This window comes from Carya illinoinensis, chromosome 3 (genome assembly GCF_018687715.1).
Source record: "Carya illinoinensis cultivar Pawnee chromosome 3, C.illinoinensisPawnee_v1, whole genome shotgun sequence".
In the NCBI taxonomy this organism is placed as follows: Eukaryota; Viridiplantae; Streptophyta; class Magnoliopsida; order Fagales; family Juglandaceae; genus Carya; species Carya illinoinensis.
The window spans coordinates 22,433,047-22,457,353 of NC_056754.1; the positions used below are offsets into that span (position 1 = coordinate 22,433,047).

General features: G+C 34.8%; 2 protein-coding genes and 1 long non-coding RNA gene across 5 annotated transcripts; 1 reads left to right on the forward strand and 2 right to left on the reverse strand.

The window, feature by feature from the left end:
- Positions 1–5,626: 5,626 nt before the first annotated feature.
- On the forward strand, positions 5,627–12,211 carry LOC122303822 (syntaxin-132-like). 3 transcript variants are annotated; one of them, XR_006240831.1, is made up of 14 exons: positions 5,627–5,782; positions 6,394–6,507; positions 6,788–6,844; positions 8,227–8,275; positions 8,490–8,578; positions 8,675–8,748; positions 8,852–8,894; positions 8,971–9,031; positions 9,171–9,196; positions 9,282–9,359; positions 10,146–10,226; positions 10,301–10,366; positions 10,459–10,732; positions 11,819–11,948. XR_006240831.1 is itself a non-coding variant. In XM_043115797.1 (13 exons), exons 1-13 carry the CDS (start codon positions 5,765–5,767, stop codon positions 11,975–11,977), a joined length of 915 nt encoding a protein of 304 aa, XP_042971731.1. In that variant the 5' UTR covers positions 5,627–5,764; the 3' UTR covers positions 11,978–12,211. The 3 variants fall into 3 exon arrangements, 2 of the variants coding, with proteins under 2 accessions (XP_042971731.1, XP_042971730.1); XM_043115797.1 differs by lacking the exon at positions 10,459–10,732 and having other exon boundaries at positions 11,819–12,211; XM_043115796.1 differs by lacking the exon at positions 11,819–11,948 and having other exon boundaries at positions 10,459–10,873.
- LOC122303823 lies at positions 11,250–16,205 on the reverse strand. Its single transcript, XR_006240832.1, has 4 exons — positions 15,925–16,205; positions 14,516–15,612; positions 13,485–13,691; positions 11,250–12,006 (listed from the first exon to the last, which is right to left on the reverse strand). It is a non-coding gene; the product is annotated as an uncharacterized LOC122303823 (long non-coding RNA).
- Positions 16,206–18,922: 2,717 nt separating this feature from the next.
- On the reverse strand, positions 18,923–22,248 carry LOC122303824 (isocitrate lyase). The gene is made up of 3 exons (XM_043115798.1): positions 22,007–22,248; positions 19,400–21,002; positions 18,923–19,277 (listed from the first exon to the last, which is right to left on the reverse strand). The coding sequence occupies exons 1-3, from the start codon at positions 22,034–22,036 to the stop codon at positions 19,183–19,185; spliced, it is 1,728 nt and encodes a 575-aa protein (XP_042971732.1). The 5' UTR covers positions 22,037–22,248; the 3' UTR covers positions 18,923–19,182.
- Positions 22,249–24,307: the final 2,059 nt, after the last annotated feature.

Genomic DNA, 24,307 nt, shown 5'->3' on the forward strand with positions numbered 1-24,307 from the left:
GTACTTGAAGCAGCAACAGAAGTAGAGTTCCATGAATGTTGATGTAGTTATCCAAAAAAAAAAATTAAAATAAATAATTAGACCAAATATTCAAGTTCATAAAATTAAAACTATCATCTAATGATCACTTGGTTGCTCAATGGATATGCGTTGGCACTTGGAGTAGGCATAAAAGGTGGTAACCACGCATAAGACATTGGACCGTAGTAACTTGGCATGTAGTTTGAAACGCCTGAATAAAGTGGTCGTGATATGTCCTAACATGTAGTAACATAATGTTAATAAACCCAAGTGGCCAATGACTATACATAAAATAAACACAAACCAACTGTTGAAAGAGGTGTACAATACCGTGATTGATTGATTAGTGATAAGAAATGTTATGCGGGATGCGTCTTTTTTTTTTTTCATCTGCACAATTCCAAATAAAACCACCTTAACAATGAAAACAAGTGGGGGGTTGTCAAGAATGAAAGCAAGATGCATGTACACACGAGTAAAGATGCAAATGGTACATCATGCATCACACATTTTTACGTCTAATTTGTCTTGCCAACACTTTCATTATTTAAGTAGCGGGCCATCATGTTCAAGATCAGGTACGTATTTGCCTTCATGATCATATTCATGTCCAAATAATGGGAAAAAGAAATAAATTTTCATGATGACACTCATATATGATTAATAATCATGAATATCGTTTCATAGAGCTTTCTTAGCTCTATCTATGGAAAATTATCTTCGATTTACCTACGTAATTCAGTAACAACAGATCATTTAGATCATACACCCGTGTATCTTTTGCGTATAGACTATTCTACTAAATTCTCATTTATCTAATTTTAGTGACTAAAATGATCAGGAAAAATTAAAAAAAAAAAAAAACACAACTTTCTCATCGACAACTTTGTACTCGATTCAACGCACTTCCAAATTATCTATATATGTTGCCTTCTCTTCCATTACCCATTTTTCACTCTCTCTCTCTCTCTCTCTCTCTCTCTCTGCAAATTTTTCAGAACCCTCTTTACCTTCTCATTTATTTGATTTTAGTGACTAAAATATTTAGGAAAAATTTAAAAAAAACCATAGCTTTCCTACCGACAACTTTGTACTTAATTCAACGCACTTCCAAATCATCTATATCTGTTGCCTTCTCTTCCATTTCCCATCTCTCTCTCTCTCTCTCTCTCTCTCTCTCTCTCTCTCTCTCATTACAAATTTTTCAGAACCCTCTTTACCTTCTCATTTATCTAATTTTAGTGACTAAAATAATCAGGAAAAATTAGAAACAAAACATAGCTTTCCCACCGACAACTTTGTACTCGATTCAACGCACTTCCAAATCATCTATATCTGTTGCATTGTCTTCCATTACCCATTTCTCTCTCTCTCTCTCTCTCTCTCTCTCTCTCTCTCTCTCTCTCATTACAAAATTTTCAAACTCTTTACCTTCTTATTTATATGATTTTAGTGACTAAAATAATAAGGAAAAATTAAAACCATTCTTAATTGAATCTACTACCTCTTTATGTTTTCCCCCTCTCGAACTAAAACAGGAACAACCTTATGAAGGCCTCCTCAATGCTCTTCTTCTCCTTCATTTTCCTTCTATATTAACTTTTCCAGCCTTCTCACTCCATAGAAATACTCCATCGGTAGGTATTAAAAATCTAGAGACAAAAATATACAAGAAATATTTATATTTATGAGATTTGAGAAGATTATCTCCTGGGTTGGCTTTTATTTTGTCGATGCTCTACCTCTTGAACGGAGAAGACTATGATTTCCCCTGCTAAGTTTAAATACTTTTTATGAGAACTGAGAGATGAAAGGTATGAGAGAGGAGATTTGCAATAGTTTGGTTGAATGTATTTCCCGTTGCTAACCCTGCCAAGCTTGAATGTAATTCCCTCTGGTTTGTTTCTTTTTTTTTTTAATATAAATGCTGACGTGGCATTTGGCCACGTTAATGGAGTTCGCAAATAGGCACATATTTGCCAAGTCAGTGGAGTTTGCAGGCTGAGGTACTCTCAATACTTTTCACTATTATTTTTTACTTTATTATTATTTTTCACATATTTTTACTATTATTTATTACTTTTTACCTACTTTTTATTACTATTTATAACTCTTCTCAATACTTCTCAATATCCAAATCCATCTCAAAAATTACTATACGCAACTTTGTCTTTGAAGACAACCAGGAAAAACACGACGTGACTAGGAAGCCCCTCCTGTGGAACCACCTGGTTCGGGCTGAAATGAGTGTAGCCGTTTTCTTGGGCCTAACCCCACCGCAGGATCAAAATGGACCAAGCTCAAGCTAAGTTCATGAATAATGAGCATGGATGTGTCATGGGTTTCTAGACCCACCGAAAAAGACAGAGACTATGGATTAACATGTTCCAATTATTCAATTAGTTAGCCGTTAGGTATGACTTTCTAGATCGTTCAACTTGATTAGTTGACCCGGCTCTCTTTCATTCCAACCAGCAACTTTTTAAATAAAACAAAAATCATTTCTTTTTTTAAATTAAAAACTTTGACTACAAGATTGGAAATTTGTTAATTCATGTCTACCCAAATCGAATGGATTTAAGTTTATTTTATTTTTATCTCTCTCTCTCTCTCTCTCTCTCTCTCTCTCTCTCTCTCTCTCTCTCATATGCACCATATTATCTTCTTCGTTACGTTACAATGCAACTTTGGAAAAATACCTTATAGATGAATATATGTGTGTTTTGAGAATTTTTTTTTTCAAGTAATGGAAAATTGCATTTCTTAAACTATTAGGTGATACTATTTAAAATTTTTTACATCACACACAATTCATATGGCATTATTTAAGTTATAAGATTTAAATTTTAAAATTTCATTAAAAGAGAAACGGGTTTGTGTAACCAAAATGATTATTTCCGATAAAAATATATTCATTTTCGTCGGAAATAGTTTTTTTGATTGCAAAATTTTAGTTGCAAAAATTTATTTTTCTTATGGTATTTAGAATAATTAATCTAAATATAATTATAGGTTATCTAAGCGACGTGCACTCATTTTGAAAAAAAATAAGATTCACCATAAAAAAATATTATGGATCTCATATTTATTCACTTTTTTTAAAAAGGAATATAGCGTTTATGTACTCTGTAACTGTAAATATAATTTCTCATTACATAATCACAATAGATTTGTTGTGACATCCAAAAGAGAGAATGCTACACACCACAAATAAAGAATCATGCTAAACTATTTGGTTTTAAAGACCTGTAAGGTTAGAAAACGGAAGCTATGCAACAAGAGCTAACGAAATAAGCCAGTGTTCGATGGGTATGTCTTTATTAACACCAGAAAAATGATGATGGCACTTCTCCGGGCAATTACAAACCTTACCCATGGCCAACAACCAAGCAAAAGGGGGCAAATCAAGTGAAGACTCTCCGGCCACCTACACGCCATCCCGAAGGCCAAAAAGCGGAGAGAAATCAAATAAGGCCCTCTTTATAATTACGAACCTTTCCCAAGGTCAACCTAGGGAAGGAAAATCAAATGAATGCCCTTGTGCCAACTAACCTGAAAATTGTCCTTGAATGTGAGGTAACTTTCCATCGGGTCATATACCTTAGGACTAAACATATAAAGATCACCATGCACTAGCAAAAAGTAATCATAGCTAAAGGACAAAAAAGAGTTTCTTCATTCGAAAGACTATCATATACATGTAACTATGACAAAATATGTTTGCAAAAAGGAAAATGAAACAATTGAAAAAGAAAAAGAAAATTAAATAAGAGCCATCTTGGCCGGCCTGGAGGTCCTTACCATTAATAAGGGTCTGGGGACTATCTACTGTTGGACATTGAGAGTTCTCGATCTTTAAGAATCATCAAAGCTCACCTTTGTACCAAGAGTTTCTGCACTTTAGGCACATAACCAGGAATGATCCTTATATAGGTTGACTATACAAAAATTCATATCCTTGGTATTAAAGGCTTTTTGCTTGATGCTCTCTTACTTTCAGTCAGCCTTGAGTATTCCTGGACAACCCTTCAGTCTTCACTCCTCCCATAAGGAGACGAGCTTTCCCATGTCACAGTTAACCACCGTGATTGGATCATGAGAAAGCTTGTCCGGGCACCATAAGTACTAGTGTTCTCTCCATCAAGTTTAGAGCCATATTGGATACCCCTATAACTCTATGTAAGTGTTGAATTGTGAAGGATATCTAAGTAGAAGAGAGTAAATGACAAATAAAAAGATACAAATTATGAATGAAATATAATAGAACTCAATGGCCTTACTCTGGACTATGTCATAATAATCTTGATCGCAATGGCTCGAGAAAGAATATATATTGTCGAATTCCTTGAAGGGTTCCTCGTTATCTAACAAAAGGTCAAACTCATCTCTTGCCTCATCTTCTTAGAGAAGAAGTACTCCTTGACTACTAGGAAAGGATGACTTAGATGACGAAAATGAGTTCATCTTTAGGAACATGTGTCATTTCCCTACTTTAGGGACAATTTGAATATAATTATATGGGAAAGAATTGATCATTCGTTAATAGCCAACTAAAAATCTCCATTAGAAGATACTTCCAAATGATACATAAGAAGCCAACAACCAAGTGGCAAGAAACCATAACTATTTAAGCTAAAAAAGGAGAGCAAGATAATTACACAGATTCTCACCAATTGATGGAATCATGTGGTGGGCATGATTAGCCTTGTCCCTACAAAGACCGCAAACATGGCCCTAATCCAGGTTGACAACCAACCCAACAGAACTCCTGTAAAAAAGTGAATTTGAACGAGAGTGGCTGATGGGGATGTCCCCTTAACACACGTCACCCCATGGCCATTTGTCTTCCTACATCAGATATAATCAACAATGTATCTACATATTCAACCCCTTACCATAGAAATCATTTTTCCAATAAAAGTCTTAATAAGGGGTGATGCAAGAAAGACAAAAACGAAGTTTGAATCCCTCGTAGAAAACACACATTCTCCCTTGTAGGGCCCCAATCTAAGTCGACGCCAGCCCTCGGAAACATGTCACCCTAGAGGAATTTGTTACAGGTAATGATTCGTTGAAATATACAAATTTTGGATAGTTTTATTTTTGAATGACCCAATCATAAAAAAATATAAAAATAAATTCTCTTTTTTTTTTTTTTTTATGGATTCATTTTTTTTTTTAATAAAAGATTGCGAGAGACTTGTACAACTAAAACTTATACCTTGTATTAGTTTGAATTCACTGTAAGAACACACAGCTGTGAAGCTTAATTGAAAGAAAAATTTAATTATAAGTATAATTATATACTAATATATATTAATTTAATATAATTAATTAAAAAATAAATTTTATTAAAAATAATATTAATTTAAATTTTAAATATAAAAAATTTAATATTAATATACATATTAATACAAAACTTTATTTATATACAGTAAAACTCTTAATTGAATTGCTAACTTTGGACATCGGCGGCTTCACCTGTTGGACCACTGTGTACGCTAATTGCCAACGTGTACATCTGCTTGTTTGTTAATAACATTTTTTGCTACGTTTGATTGGGTTGTCTGTCGTTTTGGTCTTCCTTTAAGTCGCCGGCCAAACAACATGACGTTGGATCGCTATTATTAATTTTATTAATTAATCCTAACCCACACCTCTAACATTCCTCGGCTTTCCATTTCCTTTGAACATCTTCCTCCTCTGACTCTCTCTCTCTCTCTCTCTCCCCTTGATTTTCAAGATGAACGACCTGCTCACAGTACGTTGATTCTTTCCAACTATGTCATATGTTTGTGTATTTGATTGTTTTGCGATAGTGCTGGATTGATATCACAGTCTTGTTGTTGGTAAATTCATTTCAATTACTGGGATATCAAAGTGGCGGCTTTGCTCTTTAGATTTGGAATTTCATGCTCTTTGTTTATTTGACGGCCTGATTTGTATTGACTGGGTTGGATTTAGAACTCTTTTATGGGGGATGACGGATCTATTGTCTGTTTATTTTTATTTTTTTTCCCTTGTGATTTCTTTGTAAGTTTGAGCCGCTTGGGAATACCCCTCGTGATTCCTTTGACATCTCAATTTTTCTAACTTGAATTGGCAACCCGAAAATTAGCTAATGCTACTACTGTTAACAATAATTATGTTTGTAAGTAATTTATTTGACACTTTTGTCTACAACTTTAAAAACTGATTCACTTGAAAAGTATAGAAATTGATAGAATTTAGATGGGAGGATTGTTGAAGTTAGAAATGATCTGAGTTTTGTTCTGTAATTTAACTGTTTATTTGGAGTCGGATATATGATGCTTGCTCTTATAGAACATATGTTAAAGAAATTTTATTTTTTGTGATTTTGCTTTGGTTAAGGATTCATTTGTTGGTGATGCCAAGGGTCAGCCTTCCAGAGAAAGCGATATCGAAATGGGAACACGCGTCCCAGGGAACAACCCTGATATGGGAATGGCTGCTTTCAATAAAAAGGTTTATCCTACCCATGATGCTTTATTTTCTTTTGCAGAACTTATATGGACCAAAAACCCAATTGATCATGTTGAGTTTTGTCGCGTTTTTAGTGAAACATATACTGACTGATAGGTTACATTGGTCGGGAAGAGCAAGAGAAATCAGATCACGCTTGATTCCCTTTCAAAATCTGTTTTCTACCCTGAAAGAAAATCCTTTAGTGTTATCAATAATAGTTTTTTCTTTCTAACCAGTTGCTCCTCCTTCCCTTCTTATTCCTGCTATTCTTTGTTATTAGGTAGAAGAGGCCGAGAAACAGGTGCAGAAAGTGTCCATACTTCTTAAACAACTAAAGGTATGTTGATTCTCGTCCAGGGCTAAATGCTATTATGGTTTTGCATTGAGAGTAAGCAATTTTCTGGAAAGGAAGATGATCCACTTACAACTATGTTGCAACTACTTTACAACTCTATATAAAATGAAGTGTAATTTTGTAATATTGAAATTTATTTTTAATGCAGTGGCATGATTGTATTGGTTGATTAAAAATGAATTGTAAAATAGTTGTGAAAAAATTGTAAGTGTATCATTATCCGGAAAGGAAATGACATCTAATACAGGTAAAATGTCTTTGCCCCTTCTTAGTTACTGTTTTGTATGTGCTGTGGTGCTACAGGAACCAATTTGCTTTGCTTTTATAATCTTTCATTTGTTGTAGAACACTAATTTGACTCTGATTTACTTCAGAATTAATTATGTAGTTTTATTTCATCTATATGGCTCCTTCTGGGAAGTGTGGTAGCACCTAGTTTTTGTCATACAGAGTGAAGGTCAAGTTGGGAAACCCATATGGCAGCATCCGGTCCAGCTCTTTAACTTCTTGGTTAAGCCACCTTTTGCATGATATAATGATGAGAACTATGAGGGGAAGTGTAGTAGAACCTAGGTTTTATCATCCAGACCGAAGGCCAAGTGGGGGAACCTAAATGGCAGCATCCAGTCCAGCTCATTAACTTCTTGGTTAAGCCACCTTGTGCATGATAGAATGATGAGAACTGCGAGTATAAAAGAAGGATGAGATAAAGTCAGAAACAAATTTAAAAATTTCATTAAAAAGTCTTAATAATATTGCAATAGTTCTAAATTTATGCTTTTGGCTACTCTATATAATGAGTGGTGCTCTCAAATCCAGATTTCAACCTGTTCGGCCAAGGGGGAAGTTTCTGGTCCAAATGGCATGCTTGACTAATCTGTTCCATGATTTAAATTGGTTTCACCAGCTTTTGTTAACAACTGTAACATGTGACATCATTCTTCATGATTCTATATCAACCATACCAACATACTCTTTTTTTTAGTAGTTCTTAGAAGACTAACCAATCATTAAACCTTTCCTATGCTGTTGAAAAGAAAGACAAATGGAGATTTTGATTATGCACAGCACCATTGCAAAGATACTCCACCTTGAATTTATAGGCGAGATGTTGAACAATTGTGAAATCTTTGAGCTGTCAGGTCTTGCTTCTATAGAGAGACCAGAGAGAGCAAATAATGCCCGGAAAGGATATGTGACTGGCACTCAAAAATTAAATAGAAACTCCCCCCCCCCCCCCCCCCCCCCCCTCTCTCTCTCTCTCTCTCTCTCTCTCTCTCTCTCTCTCTCTCTCTCTCTCTCTCTCTCTCTCTTTCTCTCTCTCTATGGTATGATTAAAACGGTAAATGTGGGCTTTTTTACAGGATGCTAATGAGGAGTCAAAGTCTGTTACAAAAGCATCCACCATGAAAGGTAAATGTTTTGACCATATCATTTGCAGCTGGAAGACTTGTATTTGGAGCTAAATTTCACCTCATTATTATTTCACTTAAAGTTGGCTAAGTGGTGAGCCATTAGTTAGGCACTAGATAGTGATATTTGTTTTATTCACTTAAGCTAGTTGTTTAATTGCTCATCTGTTGTATATTCACACTCTTAATAATATTCTCTGCTGAACTATATTCAGCTATTAAGAAGCGGATGGAGAAAGATATTGATGAAGTTGGAAAGATTGCACGAAGTGTCAAAGGAAAACTAGAAGCAATTAGCAAAGAAGTAATACTTTAATGGCTTCCATCTAAATCTGATAGCTTCTACTGAGGGTAGTCACCCTCTTCTGGGATGATATATTGAGCACCTCATTCTTTACAGAACATCGCCAATCGACAAAAGCCTGGTTGTGAAAAGGGAACGGCTGTAGACAGAGCAAGGATGAACATGACAAAGTTCGCCGCGAGTGCCAATCATTATATCTTAGACAGCTTCTTAATTATTTTCTTTTAGAATGGTAATCTAAAATATTGATATATGAATTAATATTGATGGCAGTTCCTTGATGAAAAAGTTTAAGGACCTAATGACAGAGTTTCAGGTATACCAACGTGTTATGCTTTTTACTGTTGTACTTAGCTTACACTATGTTTTCTCATCTGTATATTATGTTTCAGACGCTTAGGCAGAGAATCCAAGATGAATATCGCGAGGTTGTGGAGAGACGAGTTGTTACAGGTTAGGAAAGTTCATCTGACAGATTATGTTAACTGCAAAATGACAAAATTAAGAATTACATGTTGAAGTAATTGTGTTATAGTGCTTATCATTTTCTTTTTGAGTTGGTGATCATGTTTTTATTGATTTGATTGAGCAGTCACAGGAACTAGACCAGATGATGAGGTGAGCCTGAATCCTCATATTATAATTTGACCATTGATAAATTTGGATTTTATTTTAATAAGCCAAATTTAATTACATTTGCTAGACAATTGACCACCTGATAGAAACTGGAAATAGTGAGAAAATCTTTCAGGAGGCAATCCATGAAATGGGACGAGGACAGGTATGTTTCTTTTTAATATCTTTTTTCCTTTTTTATATTTGGAAAGAATGTTCCTTAACAACCGCAAACACAATTAATTACATAGATCACCAAATAAGCATATCCTTGTCTGGAATAGGTTTGTTTCATATCACGTTTTAAATAAGATAATAAAGGTAAGGATTATGAATAGGACATGAAAGTAGGGCTTGGAGAAAGTCATGATGCTTCCAATTGGGTGCATGTTCCTTGATCAGCTTCCTGTCACTGGTCGTCAATGATAGAACAAGTTGAGTGTTTTCATGGAATAGTATTTAGTTTATCATGGCAATACAACTGCAGAGAGTTTCCTGCCAGCTTTTGATCTAGGTTACAAATAGATCTCCAGTCCAATGGTCTTTCCTCCCTGGATCTGTGCTATGATTATCTACTTACCCATGCAAACTTTAATGTGTCTTCTTTTGCATTCTTTTGATATGGTCTCTTAATCCCTTTGTCATTTGGATGATCTGTTGGATCCCACTACCCCACCAAGTCTGTATGCGAGTCTTTTGCAAAGGCATGAAATTAAATATTTCAGCTATATTGCATTTGAAGCTTAAATTCAGTGAATCGGATAATTTTCCGGCCACCTTCTCGACTGCGGTTAACTTTATTTTAGTATAGGGCACAGGGGTAAAAAAAATAATGATAATAATAAATAATAATAAAGGGTAAAAGAGCATGGTTCTTTATTTTTGCAGTTTCAATGTTCTGCACTTGTAAAGTTAGCTATCATACCAAGTTTGCTTTGCGCCACAATTGCAGGTAGTAAATACTGTTGAAGAAATTCAGGAGAGACATGATGCTGTGAAAGAAATTGAGAAAAAGTTGCTAGACTTGCATCAGGTATATATCTGCGGCAAATAGGTTTTCGCTACTGGAAAGTAGATGTCTTATGTAACATTTAAATATCTCGACAGGTTTACCTTGATATGGCGGTATTAGTCGAGGCTCAAGGAGAGATCTTGGATAACATTGAAACCCAGGTTATTTCCTAATTTTATATCATGTGCATATCTATGTATAATGAATGAATACATATTGCTGGGTATTGGGTGTTAATGGGAATCTTATCCAGGTTACAAATGCAGTCGAACATGTCCAAAGAGGGACAACTGTACTTCAAAGTGCAAAGAAATTGCAGAAGAACTCCCGAAAATGGATGTGCATTGCCATTATTATTCTCTTAATAATAGTAGCTGTTATAGTTGTTGGTGTCATCCAACCTTGGAAGAGTGGCAAGGGAGCTTGAGTCGGCCCCCTTCTCTCTTGTCCATGCGGTACCAGTAGTGATAATTTCCAAACCATCTACGATACTAAGCCGCCTGTGTTACAGCGGTTCTTACCTTTTGGTGTGCCTTTCTATTTATTTATTTATTTATTGTTTTAAGTTGTTTTCATGGTTGTGGTGTGCTTTGTGGATGAAGGATTTGGTACTCGTAAATGGTGTAACTTCATTGCTTGCTGAAAAATGTTCTCTTATTTTTTGCCCACTCCCTATGTACCTCATCTTTGCAGCTGTCTCCTACGTTTTTTTTTTTTTTTGGCACAAAAAATAAAATAGAGACAAGTTAGTTTCCACTATAAATTTGCTTTTCTGTGAGCTAGACTTGGGCATGCCCCCCACGAGAAAAGAAAAAAGAAGGCTGACCGCTGACACATTCATATGACCATCACATAGCTAGATGGGGTTATACTATTAGATTTTGTTATTTTTTACAAACCTTGTGTTGATATCATCTCTCTTGGTTACAATGTATTAGACTTTCACCAAATCGTTTATTTCTTCGTAGGCTTTGCTAACTTCCCTTTTTATATTTGCCCAAAAAGCTGAATATTGATTTCATCGTACACATCAGACCAATGCTCTTTACCGTTCCAAGATCTTTTCCGACATTTTGTTTTGTCTCACTCGAACATTCATCTCACTGTTTGTACATATAATGTATAAAAGATAAAAATTAAGTTAATTAGCCTCTCTTTTCTAAACCTAAAACTATTCGTTTTGAGAGCCGAACGCAGCAAATGAAGATGGTTGGAACAATAACTTTTGACTGCCGTGCATTCTCGTATCAAGAACCCACGAGCAACTGGGGAAGAGGGCATGGACCTAGGTCGATAGCCACTTCTGCAGGGATTTACACCACACCAAAGTATAATTGCAAGCTGTATAGGAGCTTTCCGTTGCCGATTATGACATAGGACTAATATTGTGATTCAAGATGCTTCATCTATACTGCTATTCTCCTCTCTTTTATGTTTATAGCATGCTTTTCACTCTTTTTTAAGTGTCTGTTCTCTTTTTGAACCGTTGGGGGTACAGGAATCCTATTTTTCAATCATTATATAACTTCAAAATCCTCGATTTCTTGATAACGCTGCATGGTAGTTGTTATATTGTAAATCAATCCAACGATTGCTGCTACTATTCTCAACAGGTGACAAATACAGTGGACCATCTGCGATCGGGTACAGAAGCTCTCCAATCTGCAAAGACTTTGCAGAGGAAGTCAAGAAAGTGCATGATGATTGCCATCATATTGCTCTTGGTTATTGCACTCGTCGTCGTCCTCTCGATTGTGAAACCATGGAAATGACAACAGAAATCGCATCTCATCTGTCCGGTCTGCCTTGAAAAAAAGAGGAAAACACAAAAACAATCTGCATGCTCATACAAGCATTCCAGGATATATATTCGAAATAAAAAGAAAACTATTACAATTTGTATTATTTCTTTCTTTCTTTTCCCTTTTCAATTAAATTGCATCTGTGTATTCTATTACTTTTGAGATAACAAATAAAAGAAGTTGGCACATGCGCTTTTGCTTGTTTGTCTCTGAATTGGGTTGTAGAATGCTTGCAAGGCTGCTTCTCTCCTTTACTTCCTCACCATCCGTAATTTTAATAGTTTTGGGTGAGTTAAATCACTAATTTCAGGCATATTTGGGCAATGATAGCAGATGCTAGAGAACTGAAGTTGGATTTGAAGGACAGCATATTCTTGAGGTAAGATCAGATTTCTCAATCTTTAACAAATGCATATCGAATTAAAGTAATTAGAAATAGTTATATTTATCATACATAGGTAGAAATATTGCATGAGAAGTTCTAGATCTACAAAGAGATATTACAAAAGTAAGTTTACAATTAGAGGCAAAATCTCAATTTTGTTCCATGGCCCCAAGTACTTCAGTGTAGAACATGTATACATCCAGAGTATAAAATACCGGAAGGCACAATTCAATTTCAAAGATGCTTGGCTTTCTTCTCAATATATGTCCGACAAATGATCACTCTTATAATTACTTTGGAATTCTCTTGACTACAATGCAAATGTACAATGCGATTCAAATAAGGGTTTCACCAAATTTAGACTCATCAATACCTGAAGGGACTTAAAGCATACCAACTTGTGTGTGCATCAAATATATGATGGAATAGAAATGACAGACTCAGCTCACGTGTCCATTACACCCTTCACACCAGCTATTATGGAGAAAACCTAGCTAACACTTGCCCAGTTAATCAAGCTCTGCTCCTAGTTCCTAACCATCGTTATCAGCCACGAGATGACAAGCTCACCCAAGAACAAACCTACCAGTCAATGTCTATAGCCATGAATCTTGTGAAACAAAGTCCACTTAGCTCTAAACAGTTAAAAGTAATCAAAGCAACTTGGGCAGTCTGCCTGAGCATCTAGTTGTGTGTATGTCCTTTTCTTGGTGATTCTAGCAGTGGAAATCTCACCACAGGGACAATCTAATGCTAGCATCAAATTCAGGAAGATATATCTTGACACAGTTAACAGGCAATAGGTTACTGATACGCATTGCATGAGAGTCTCTATCTGAGAGAGGTTCCAAGAACAGGACAGTTGTGGCTTGAAAATTAGCAGTGTTTTCAAATTGATTTAGGTGCACAGCTACCAAAAAGAAGACAGAAAGCAGAGAAACAAACAAACTTAGGGAAAAATTACAAATGTAATAGCATCATGTTAGTTCACAAACATGCACAAGATCCAAGGACATTGAAAAACTAGGCATCAAGACACTAAAGACTCAGTTGTGCACATTGCATCAACATTAATTGAAGAGCTTTACTTACAGGGGACTAGATCATGTTGCTTCTATTGCAAAATCATCCATTCATTCTTGAACATGCTAAGTAGGGGTGCTACCCGCCCTATGTGAGCAAGTAACCACCCTCCCCACCCCCCGTCCCCTTGTGGGGTGGCTATTTTGGCCCTCATGCCCCGGCTGTACTGTCTATCCAACCCTGCTGACATGGCCAGCGGATTCTAGAAGCCAACATCTGGGATTCACAAGTGAAAAATCAACCAATAACCAACAAATGAAGCACAATCGGAAAAAAGAAAAAAAAAAGAAAAAGAAAAAAAAAAAAAGGAACAACAACAACAACAAACCGAAAAACCATCCACAATTGCAAAGATCTGTGGACAGACCTGTAGATCTCATCAGATCTGACCAAGATCAGATCAGATAGGAAGAGTCAAATTATATCTGATATTCTAATTGAATCTCAGACCTACAAAGCTGTCATGGCTTTGGAGATGAAAGGACCCACAGCTGCAAGTCAGTCTGTTGGAAGTGACAGGACCCACGGCCACAGCAGCAGGTCCTTGCGGTGGAGGCAACAGGACCCACAGCAGCAGGTCCTTGCGTTGGAGGCAACGGGACCCACAGCAGCAGGTAATTCAAGGGGAAGTTCACCCAGTTCGATTGTCTCTAGAATTGTTTACACCCAAGGGTTTGAGCCTTAGACTTGGAGGGAGTATACCACCGAAACCAAGGCTCTTACCACTTAAGCCAACCCCTAAAGCTTAGCAGCTTTAACTACATACTAACTACATAACTTCATAAACAGCAACTAAGACCCATTAAAAATGGAGAAATGAATATGCTAAAGACTACAAATAACTCTACTTCTAAAACTGTTCCTAAATTTCCTTCCAGTTTGTAAGGCTGCTTCCAGCATCCATTTAACTTCTTGAAACACACTTTCCCCGGTCTTGACCTCCCTTTATGCACTGTTGCATTTCTATGTAACAAGAAGGGATATATAGTAGCAAAGCATGCAAGTTTACGAAGAATGATTAAAGATTCAAAGACTCTGACCCTTCAAAGCATTGACATCCCAATTCAAATCTTCACCGCAGCTTCTAATCTATCAAGCAACCATGCACTTCCATCCAAATTCTCCTGCAAAGAAAATTCATAAAAGAACTAACCTCTTCTCTGCAGCCTAATTCTACAAAAAGTACATGATATGATATAACCCCAATTAGCTAATCCATCATTGGTAGTGGTAGGGCCAAGAGCCAAGTCTTTATAACAATCCAGCACATATATGGGTCTCTTTGATACAGCACCAGAATAGGAATAAGCTTCTAACATGAGACATGAGGCATCCTGTGCCTATCTGCCTCCCAAATACTAGTGGGTATTTTCCCATTCCAGGAAGGTAATAAAATAAGCTTCCAACATATGATACAAGTGATCTCATCTTCAATTACAACCCAAATATTTTTTTTATTGGCACTGGGTGTCCAAGAATAAAGTTTCAACTAATTCCAGAGGTGCATAGGCTCTTGGCAAGAAGTTTCTCACAAGTGCCCTCGGATAATTCAAGGGGAGTTTCCCAAGTCCGATGACCCCTAGAAATTTTTTGCACCAAAGAAGATTCAAACCTTAGACCTGTAGGGAGCATACCACCAAGACCAAGGCCTTAATCCATACATCCCAACCATCAATGGAAGCGTATTTCCCATTCTGGGAAGAAAACCCAGTAAAATGCTCTAAATCATTAGTTTCTTCAACTTTGAACAGCTAGCTTTGTAACTCCACATATAGAATTCATGTCCAAATTTATGGTAAAGAGGACCAAAAGGCTACCACATATCCCGCCAAACAGATATAGAACCATTTACCACATTATGTTTCAAAAACCACTTCATCCACCCCTCCCCCCGCCCCAAGCACTCTCCTGAGGAAATGGAAAATCCAAAAACGTTAGGGTAAAATATTGGTTTTGTGACGGCTTCTCTATTTCTCCATGTTCAACACCCATGCGACCCGTATGTAACCTTCTATGCAAACAAGTTCCACGCATGTCTCGACACAACAGCTTTATCATCTGCAGCCACTCTCTACCTTCAAACGATTTCATCTTCTAATATATTCACATGCATATCTCTCATTAACTTCTGAACGACCTGTTGACACAAACGAAAAATAAAAAAGCAAAAGAGAAATTTCGTTGTTGAATAACTGCACAAATGCATGTAAAGGGCTAAAAAGCTTTCCTTATGATAATGGGAAATTCATATCAACCTAAAGCATAAGATTCAAATTTTCATCAAGTTTCTCAGCACCCAAACAGAGGTAAACACAAATGGGTGAAATCCTCAGCGCCCAATTGGTAAAATACAGAACACATAATACCGAAACTGCCAAACGAAGACAGAATCAGAACCATCAATACTCAAAAACACAACTTCGAATCATGCATTTTCAGAATTCTGTACCTTAATGCGATCTGATTTCGTTGAAAGCCCTAACTTCTGATTCGACTCCCAGAAAAAAGAGTGAGAGCGTGAAAGCGACATTCGATCCGTGAAAACGATGCCAGATCTATGGATTCTCGCACTGGCCAAGGAAGAGAGAGACAAACAGACAGACCGCTGAATGGCAGAGTGCTAAGCTGGAAACACGCTTTATAGAACTGTTATATTTTTACGCTGCCTGAAGAACGTTGAGCTCGATCGTGCACGCAGCGCCATATTCTCTTATTTTTATTTTAATGGACCTTTAAAACTTTAAGCCCTCGTTAGTTTTCAAAAATGAGAGTAAAATATTATTATAATATATTATTTTTATATTAAAATTTAAAAAATTATATTAAAATTTAAAAAAATTAAATTATTTATTTTATTTTATACGAGAATTTGAAAAAATTATAATGATTAAAATGAGATAAAATGATATGAGAGTTTTTTTAAAGTGTACAAGGCTTAAAAGTTAAAATCTTAGGAAAATTTTCTCTCATTATTCTAATACACCATATATTATATTTATTTATTTATTATTAAATATATAGTAATATAAACGACAAATAAAAAAATTCAATTAATTTAAAAAAATAAAACCAAAAAATTAAAAATAAATATTTTATATAGTATGTGAAGATGATAAGTATCAAAACTATGATATAGACACACATTTTAATTTTTAACTACTTAGCACCATGTTATTAGATGAATGAACCAAAAATCAAGTATATGCAGTGGCTAATAGATTTAGGATTTTGGATACAAAAAGTGTTTAATCTCATCTTATGTCATTTTATTATTATAATTTTCTTAAATTTTTGTATAAAATAAAATAAATATTTTCAATTTTTAAAATTTTAAAACAATAATAATATTAAAAAGTAATATTTTAATAATATTTACTTCAATTTTTAACTTTCATCTCAACTCATCTTAACTAACTATTCAATCAGTACCTAAGATTCTTTTTACATAGCTTTTGTTCAAATTTTAGGATTTAGAAGGAAAATACTTTGTGTATCATCACGTAATATTTATTGAATATTTAGTAAAAATATATTTATCATCCTTTTTATCATTATCTTCTCAATATTTTTTAATATGGCATTAAATAATAAACTTACAAGTAAAACATAATAAATAATTTTCAATTATTTAATATCATATCATAGAAAGATACAGGAAATTTATTTGAATATTTATAAATATTGTGAGACTTATTTATGTCTTTATATCTTCTTTGTTCTATATCCTAAAGTTGGGGCATGAACTTTGGGCGATCCAAATCTATGGATAATAAATTATAAAAAAAAAAAAAAAAGAATTTATAGTGTGTGAAGAACACAATCCTATTTGGATTACAAAATAGTCACATCTTATCTCATCTCATCTATAAAAATAATAATTTTTTAATTTCAAATTTTTAACTTCATATAATCATTATCTAATTAATATTTTTTCAAACTTTTAAACAAAACACACAAAAAAATCAATTTTTTCATATTTCAAAACAAAAATAATATTAAAATATATATTTTAACAATATTTAAACTTTTTCTCATTTTTATTGATAATATTTTTATTCAATTTTTTCTCTCTCATTTTTCAAAATCCAATAAAATATTTTAACTCCAACAATTTTACTCATGTTAAAAAATTATTTGATTACTATTCATAAATTTTTTATCTCATCTCATTTCATTTGGATGCCAATTCTCTCAATTTCACTCATTTAGCTTAAAATTTGTGATTTTAGTCATTTTTACTTGTCAATATAATGTAAAATGACCAAAATAACACATTTTATATTACATAAGTGAAATAAACAGGATCTTATTCCATAAAAATAAAGGGTCAAGGGATCCAATGAATTCATTTAGTCAAGCTAAGTAAAGAAGTGCTAAAAGAGAGCCATTTTTTAATTATTTTTTTAAGGATAATAATAGGCTTATTACCTCTTACTGCCCATTTATTACTCTCTTTATTTTTAAATTTTTTTTATTATATTTTTTTACTTGATGGTTAAGGAAGTGATTATTAGTGAAGTTGTATATTTTTTTTAAAAATTTTTTTAATGATTAAGGATGTTAAAAATATACTTAAAAGAAAATAATAAATATAATAAAAAAATTTAAATACACTATAGAATAGTAAATGAGTGATAGGAGGTCATAGTAAAGAGCTACGTACAATTGAATGTCACAGTTAATAAAAGAACATTAGAATCGCATTTAAATGATATCCCTACAAGATCAAACCTATGGGACTTAAAGAATGATGAAAGGGAATAAAAATAAGAAAAGAGAGGGAAAAATAATAAAAAAAATAAGTAAATAAAAATGAAGTAGAAGAGCTCAGATTCCAGATGATTGAAAAATGATAGAATTGGTCCCAGTTACTCTTTGGGACTAAGTGGAAGAAGAGAGAAGATTTTCAAACAAGAAAAGGGATCCAACGATTTCGAAAGATTTGAACGAGGAGCCGTATGATCAGGTGAGAATCTCATGTTTGATTACATAGAGTGGCAGTGAGGGTGAACTTATTTATCAAATTTTTCATTATCACCCCCAAAAATCCAAACTCTACCTTATGTAAAGTTGCCAGAGCGCTAAATGATATCCATCATTTTTCAATATCTTTGAGTCTTGGTTTGGATTAAGCAAAAATATAATCAAATAGATAGATTGGATGAATTGACATGTGGGACTTACAAAGGTCACAGTGGTATCGACTTATGGGACTCATACATCAATAGAGTTGGGGTGGAATACACCTTGAAGATCTGAGAGACCGGTTAGAGAAATCCAGCAATCTAGTAGGTGTAGATAGTAGATGCAGGTACTGCTAATCCAAGTTAAGAGGATTATCAGAAAACTCCACCCACTTTTAAAGTCTCTCTCTTATCAAATAATGAAAATCCACTCGAGAGCAAAATCCAACTGGAAAATAGGTACCACTTTTTAACGCATCCATGTGAAGCAAAATATCATAACAGAACTCATGAATTACTCACGATAGTATTTTAAACATGTGGAATGAACCAAATTACACTTAACAATAGCTTTGAGCTAATTAAACCGACAGGTAAACATGCTCCAAGTGGCCAAAAATTGTCCAGAATGATCCAAATTGTCTGGAATTATTACATCATTTTATTCTACCCAAGTTCCAAAATATAGGAACTTGCAAATGTTCTCATTAACCTCGACCAAGTTCAAACTAAAGGCAACTCGTCTACATTCTTGCCTTGGCGACCACGACACTGCCATCACCCATGTCCACAGCACCTTGCCTACTCCATGTTTCTTTGAATTGATCTTCTGTCACACCTGTGTTTAAAAAAAAAAAAAAAAAAAAAAAAAGAAACATAAAATATAAAACATGCAAATATTACGAAAGGATTGTCACTTTCTACCAAACCACATTTTCATGGAATGAGGTGATGACTTACCTTTGCCCATAGCAGCAGTTGAAGAAATGCCTCCCTGGACAGTCTTGAGGTACTTGTCATAGTAGTTTGCACCAGACCACTTTTGATGAGCAAGTGTGTCAACCCCATTGTTCCTCTCCTCTCTCTGGATCCTCTCCACATAAGCCAACATCCCCCTCCTTGCATAATCCCTTGCAAATGTGTCGATCACAAGAGCATCAGCATGGAAACCTGCCAGTGTTATGAACTGCCAACAGTAGCCCAACCTGGCTATTCTGGGAATGAACTCCTTCATTTGTTCATCGGTCATTCCCGATGCATCCCAATTGAAAGAAGGAGAAAGATTATAAGCCAACATGATCTCTGAATGCATGGATTTCACCCCCTCTGCAAACTTTGTGCATTCAACCAAGTCAGGACTTGAAGTCTCCATCCAAATAATATCAGCATGTGGAGCAAAAGCCCAGCCACGGACAATAGCCGCCATCACAGATCCCTTGAACCTATAAAACCCTTCTCTAGTTCTAGGCAAGTCCCAGTCCCAGAAGAGGTTCTTGAGCCCAAGTCTCTCGGCAATCTGGCGTGCTTGCTCATTAGAGAGACACTTATGATAACTAGAATGGTTCATCCATTCATTTAGTTTCACTCTCTTTTCATTCTCTCCAATATTCATATTCTTGATGGCATCTACAACACAGTCAGAAAATGTCTTCAACTGTGCCATGGATATCCATTGGTCTTCAATAGCTTGAAGTTGAGCTCCTGTTTTGCCAGCGGACATTGCTCCTGCCAAAATGGTAGCCAAACTCTGCCCCTTAAGGTTTGGGTTTGTCACACCTAAAATGAACTGATGGTCTCTTGTGTCAATATTCGTTTGGATCAGATTAGCTGCCACTGCATCAGTTCTAGCAACCAAAACTGTTTCAACACCCATGACATCAAATTGCAACCTTGCAGCCACAAGCCTATTGATGTGCTCGCTCACGGCAACAAGTACTTTCCCAGCCATGTGGCCACATTTTTTGGTCACCGAGGACTGGTCCTCAATATGGACTCCAGCTGCACCACGCTCTACAAAAAGCTTACAAAGCTTAACTGTTGCTGTAGTGCCACCAAATCCAGTATCACCATCAGCTATGATTGGTTTCAAGTAATCAACATAAGGGGCTCGAGCTCTCTCTTCTCTGCTCATGCCCATTCGTGCCTCTTTTTGCTTTCTGTCATGGTATTGTTGTGCAAAAAATAAGTGTTCCACTTTGTTTGGGACAGTGTCATAAGGGTAGTCAGCCAGGTCAGGGCCAGGTTCATTTGTGCTGGTGTGGGTGGATGAGCATTGCCAACCTGACACATAAATGGAGTCCAAGTGCTTTGCCATCATAGTCACTTGGACAGGGTCAAGTGCACCAAAAGTCCTGGAGGCTGTGCCATTGGCTTGGTGGGTCTTGAGAGTTCTCCATAGCTTTTTTGCCATTTCATTTGAGCCATAGCTTTGTCTTAGGTTACCTCGTAGTGCCACGACATCTCTAGCTGAATATGTTCGCCGGGTTAGCTTGAATCTCTCGGAGTTCCACCATGCTTGCACCTCAGCAACTTCAGCTTCAAACCTTCCTTCCTCCTCCATTATCTGTTTACAAAATTAATGACTTGTTATGTTACAAAATTAATATCCTGAAACTAGGAACAAGTGCTTGGGAAGATGTTAGCGAAAAGATTCTAGCAGATTTCCACAAATTTCTGCATATTACTCTCATTGTTATCCTGGGGTCTTAGTTGTTCCTGTTGGGACCAGGATCTGATATACAAAATTAAGCTTCAGACGGGCAAAGAAGTATAAGAGAGAGATGCTCAAACTTCTATGAAAGGACAGCCAAGAGTTTGATCGTCTAATGGTATATGATCCAGTTCTCCAAATGAAAAATTTGGGTTTGAAATCCCCCCCTTTTCAATTTTTTCTTTTCAAAATAAAAAATTGAAAAAAAAAAAAAAAACTGTCCAAATTGTTGGTATGCTAGAAGGCAAAAATATAGGAAAGAACATAAAAAAGAAAAAAAAAAAAAAGTGTTGCTGTCAACTTAAATATTGGTTGAAGGCACAATCAACAGCCAATATGTAAGGGTTAATTTGACAAACAACAGCGTATTTCTTTAAAACAAACAACCAATAAAAAATTTACAGTACTTTTTGTTCTTGTAGACAAGAGAGAGAGACAGAGATCCATGTAGACTAATATAGAAGTTATAAGAAATCATGATATAGATGTGAGGTGCATCAATCACACTGAATTAAAAAATAATCATATTTTTCTTCCCAAATAAATAAAATTATAATATTTTTTTCTTCCCTAAAATATAACGTTGATGAAAGTATCCTAATGAATTTCCTAAGGTTTCATTTGGCTGATTAAAGAATTTGTATTTGAATATATATGATCATGATTTCAAATTCCTTTATTTTTTAATGTAATATATGAGCATTATGAAGTCCTGAATTACGTATAACTTTGAAGCATAAACATATATAGCTTTAAGTTATTGGACTCCCCATTGAGAGAAAAAGCAATTTAACAAAGGAAAGAAGAAGCGAAATAAAGGCTGCTGCCGGTATATATATATATATATACATGCTTACCATTGAAGGTACTGAGTAGTTTGCAGCCATGGCGCGCAGAACTTGTGTGTTTTTGTTTCCTTTTTGCGTGTGAAGTATTTCTTTAGCAACTAGCTGGAGATGCTGGTGTAAAAGCTACAACCCAAGGCCCTCAATTTATAACACATGCAAGAGGGGCATCATCACCTCCGATCTGAAGATAATAAAAATAGATGCCCCCCTGACCAGGTCGTTAAAAAACAAAACCCAAGAAATCTCTGGCTGTATATTTTTCTCTGATTTATCATTTATGCCTATCCGATTTCTCGAAATAAATGTTTTTCAGTGTCATCCTAATTAAGAAAGTATGTGAAACTTGTCCGAATGGGAGCGCCATTAGCAGGCACGTATGATTGTGGCACTTCTCCGCCTATCCCGTGCCACCATATATGCTTCTCTTCTTTCAATATTTTGCGTGATGTCACTACTCTTTTTCTCCATAGATGACTGATTCTGATCGTTTTTTTGTTTCTTTCTTTCGTATTTAAAATCATTTTATTTTGGTTTTTTATTATTTTCTGATATAAAAAATTTTAGAAAGAAACTAACCAAGTATTTGATAGATATAAATAGAAATATTTACAAAATCTAAAATAAATATTGGCAATATTGCTCTTTATAGAATCAGGCAACCATTAATATTCTGCATGTACGTAGGATCCAGATCCATAAAAAAATATGCATGCTGAATTAACGTGTCTATTTCCAGTACTACTCATGTTACAATGAAGAAAAGTATAATTACTTATTTCTATATATATATATATTATAATTGAGCAATAATATTGTTCTTAGACATTAACAGTTCTTCGATCCAAACCGTATAATTATACGCTCAACTGTCACTTCATGATGCTTTGAAAATTATATATATGGCATATTATATATAGTTATAAACCGAATTAGTAATTTAATTATATATATATATGTTTGTCATTGCATAAATTTAACTTAATGATATAATATTATTGTATTATAATTTGGATGATGCAGTATTATGAGAGAAAAGCTTATCTACACCTAAAAAATATGGAGTGTACATATATATTAAATAAATGAGAACTGTTACATACATAAAGAAATCGATTACACAAAAATAAATTAACAAATTGATGTGGTTTCATGGGATCCATTAGATTTACTTTATAATAAAAGTAACTTTACGATTTGACGTACTACATCAAGCCACATCAACTTATAGATTTACTTTTATATAATTTCTTTATGTCTAAAATATTTTTCTAAATCGATATATATTAGTGTGTGTATATATATATACACATTATTTGTTACATTATTGTCCATTTGCATAGAAAAGATGAAAACTCTTTTAATGGACTGAAGAAATATAGGATCTATTGAGCCAACAATATTTATAGATGAAGACTAATTCCCTGTAGGCCTACTTACAATATTACAACCCAAAACCATCTAAATTATAAACTAAATCTGAGACTACAAACAATTTCTTAACCCTTGGAAAGTCATGCTCAAGACCGACCTATCTCGTTAAAGACTTGGCAAAATTTTCGTTCTCTCCTTTTTTTCTTTTCCCACTTATTTCTTTTTACCCGTTTTATTTTATTATTTTTTCCCTTGTTTTTGAAGCTTCGATCCCAATTAAGTGGCACCAGAAAGAAAGTGTCACCGCTTAGAGTAAATGATTGTTATTATGTGTCAAATGAAGAGGTCAAATGGATAATAGAACTTCTTAATTCTTCTACTCATCATCTATTTTTGCATCATCGTCTTCTCATCATCATATAATATGATAATAGATGATTAAAAATTATTTATTATATTTAACTTATAAATTGATCATCTAATACGTATACTAGATCATCATAGATTAATGAGAGGGTGATGAGAAAATTGATGATGAATAAATTTGTTTATATATATATATATATACATGACAGTTTACAGTTTGATCTCTTCCATTCATAGCTATATATATGTACATATTTCTTGGAAAATTATTCTAGAAGTTTTTTTATTAGTTGCGGGTGTGAACATGATATTGTTTTTGGCTCAGAGAAAAAGAAACAAAAAAGGTACACCCTTTTTTGTGGGTGTTAGCTCTTGCTAGCTGTGACGATACAAACGGCTGAGAAATTGGAAATTGGGACTCCCAAGAAGGATAAGCCTATCTGAAAGCAACTTGACAATTCTATCCTGAAAGTATTATTCTTTCCATTGGGTCCAATCTTGTGCTGATCATGTTCTACAGATAAAAACAGAAATCACATAAATTCATGAACGGAGTCGACGTGCATGACAGGC

Bases quoted from the DNA above. Each gene is read 5' to 3' on its own strand.
- LOC122303824 (XM_043115798.1), bottom strand. From the start codon at position 22,036: ATGGCTGCAAACTACTCAGTACCTTCAATG. The intron at 21,003-22,006 runs GTAAGCATGTAT...TTTTGTAAACAG, and splicing joins ACTACTCAGTACCTTCAATG to ATAATGGAGGAGGAAGGAAG. The intron at 19,278-19,399 runs GTAAGTCATCAC...TTTTAAACACAG, and splicing joins AACTGCTGCTATGGGCAAAG to GTGTGACAGAAGATCAATTC.
- LOC122303822 (XM_043115796.1), top strand. The intron at 8,895-8,970 runs GTATACCAACGT...ATTATGTTTCAG, and splicing joins ACCTAATGACAGAGTTTCAG to ACGCTTAGGCAGAGAATCCA. The intron at 9,197-9,281 runs GTGAGCCTGAAT...TACATTTGCTAG, and splicing joins GAACTAGACCAGATGATGAG to ACAATTGACCACCTGATAGA.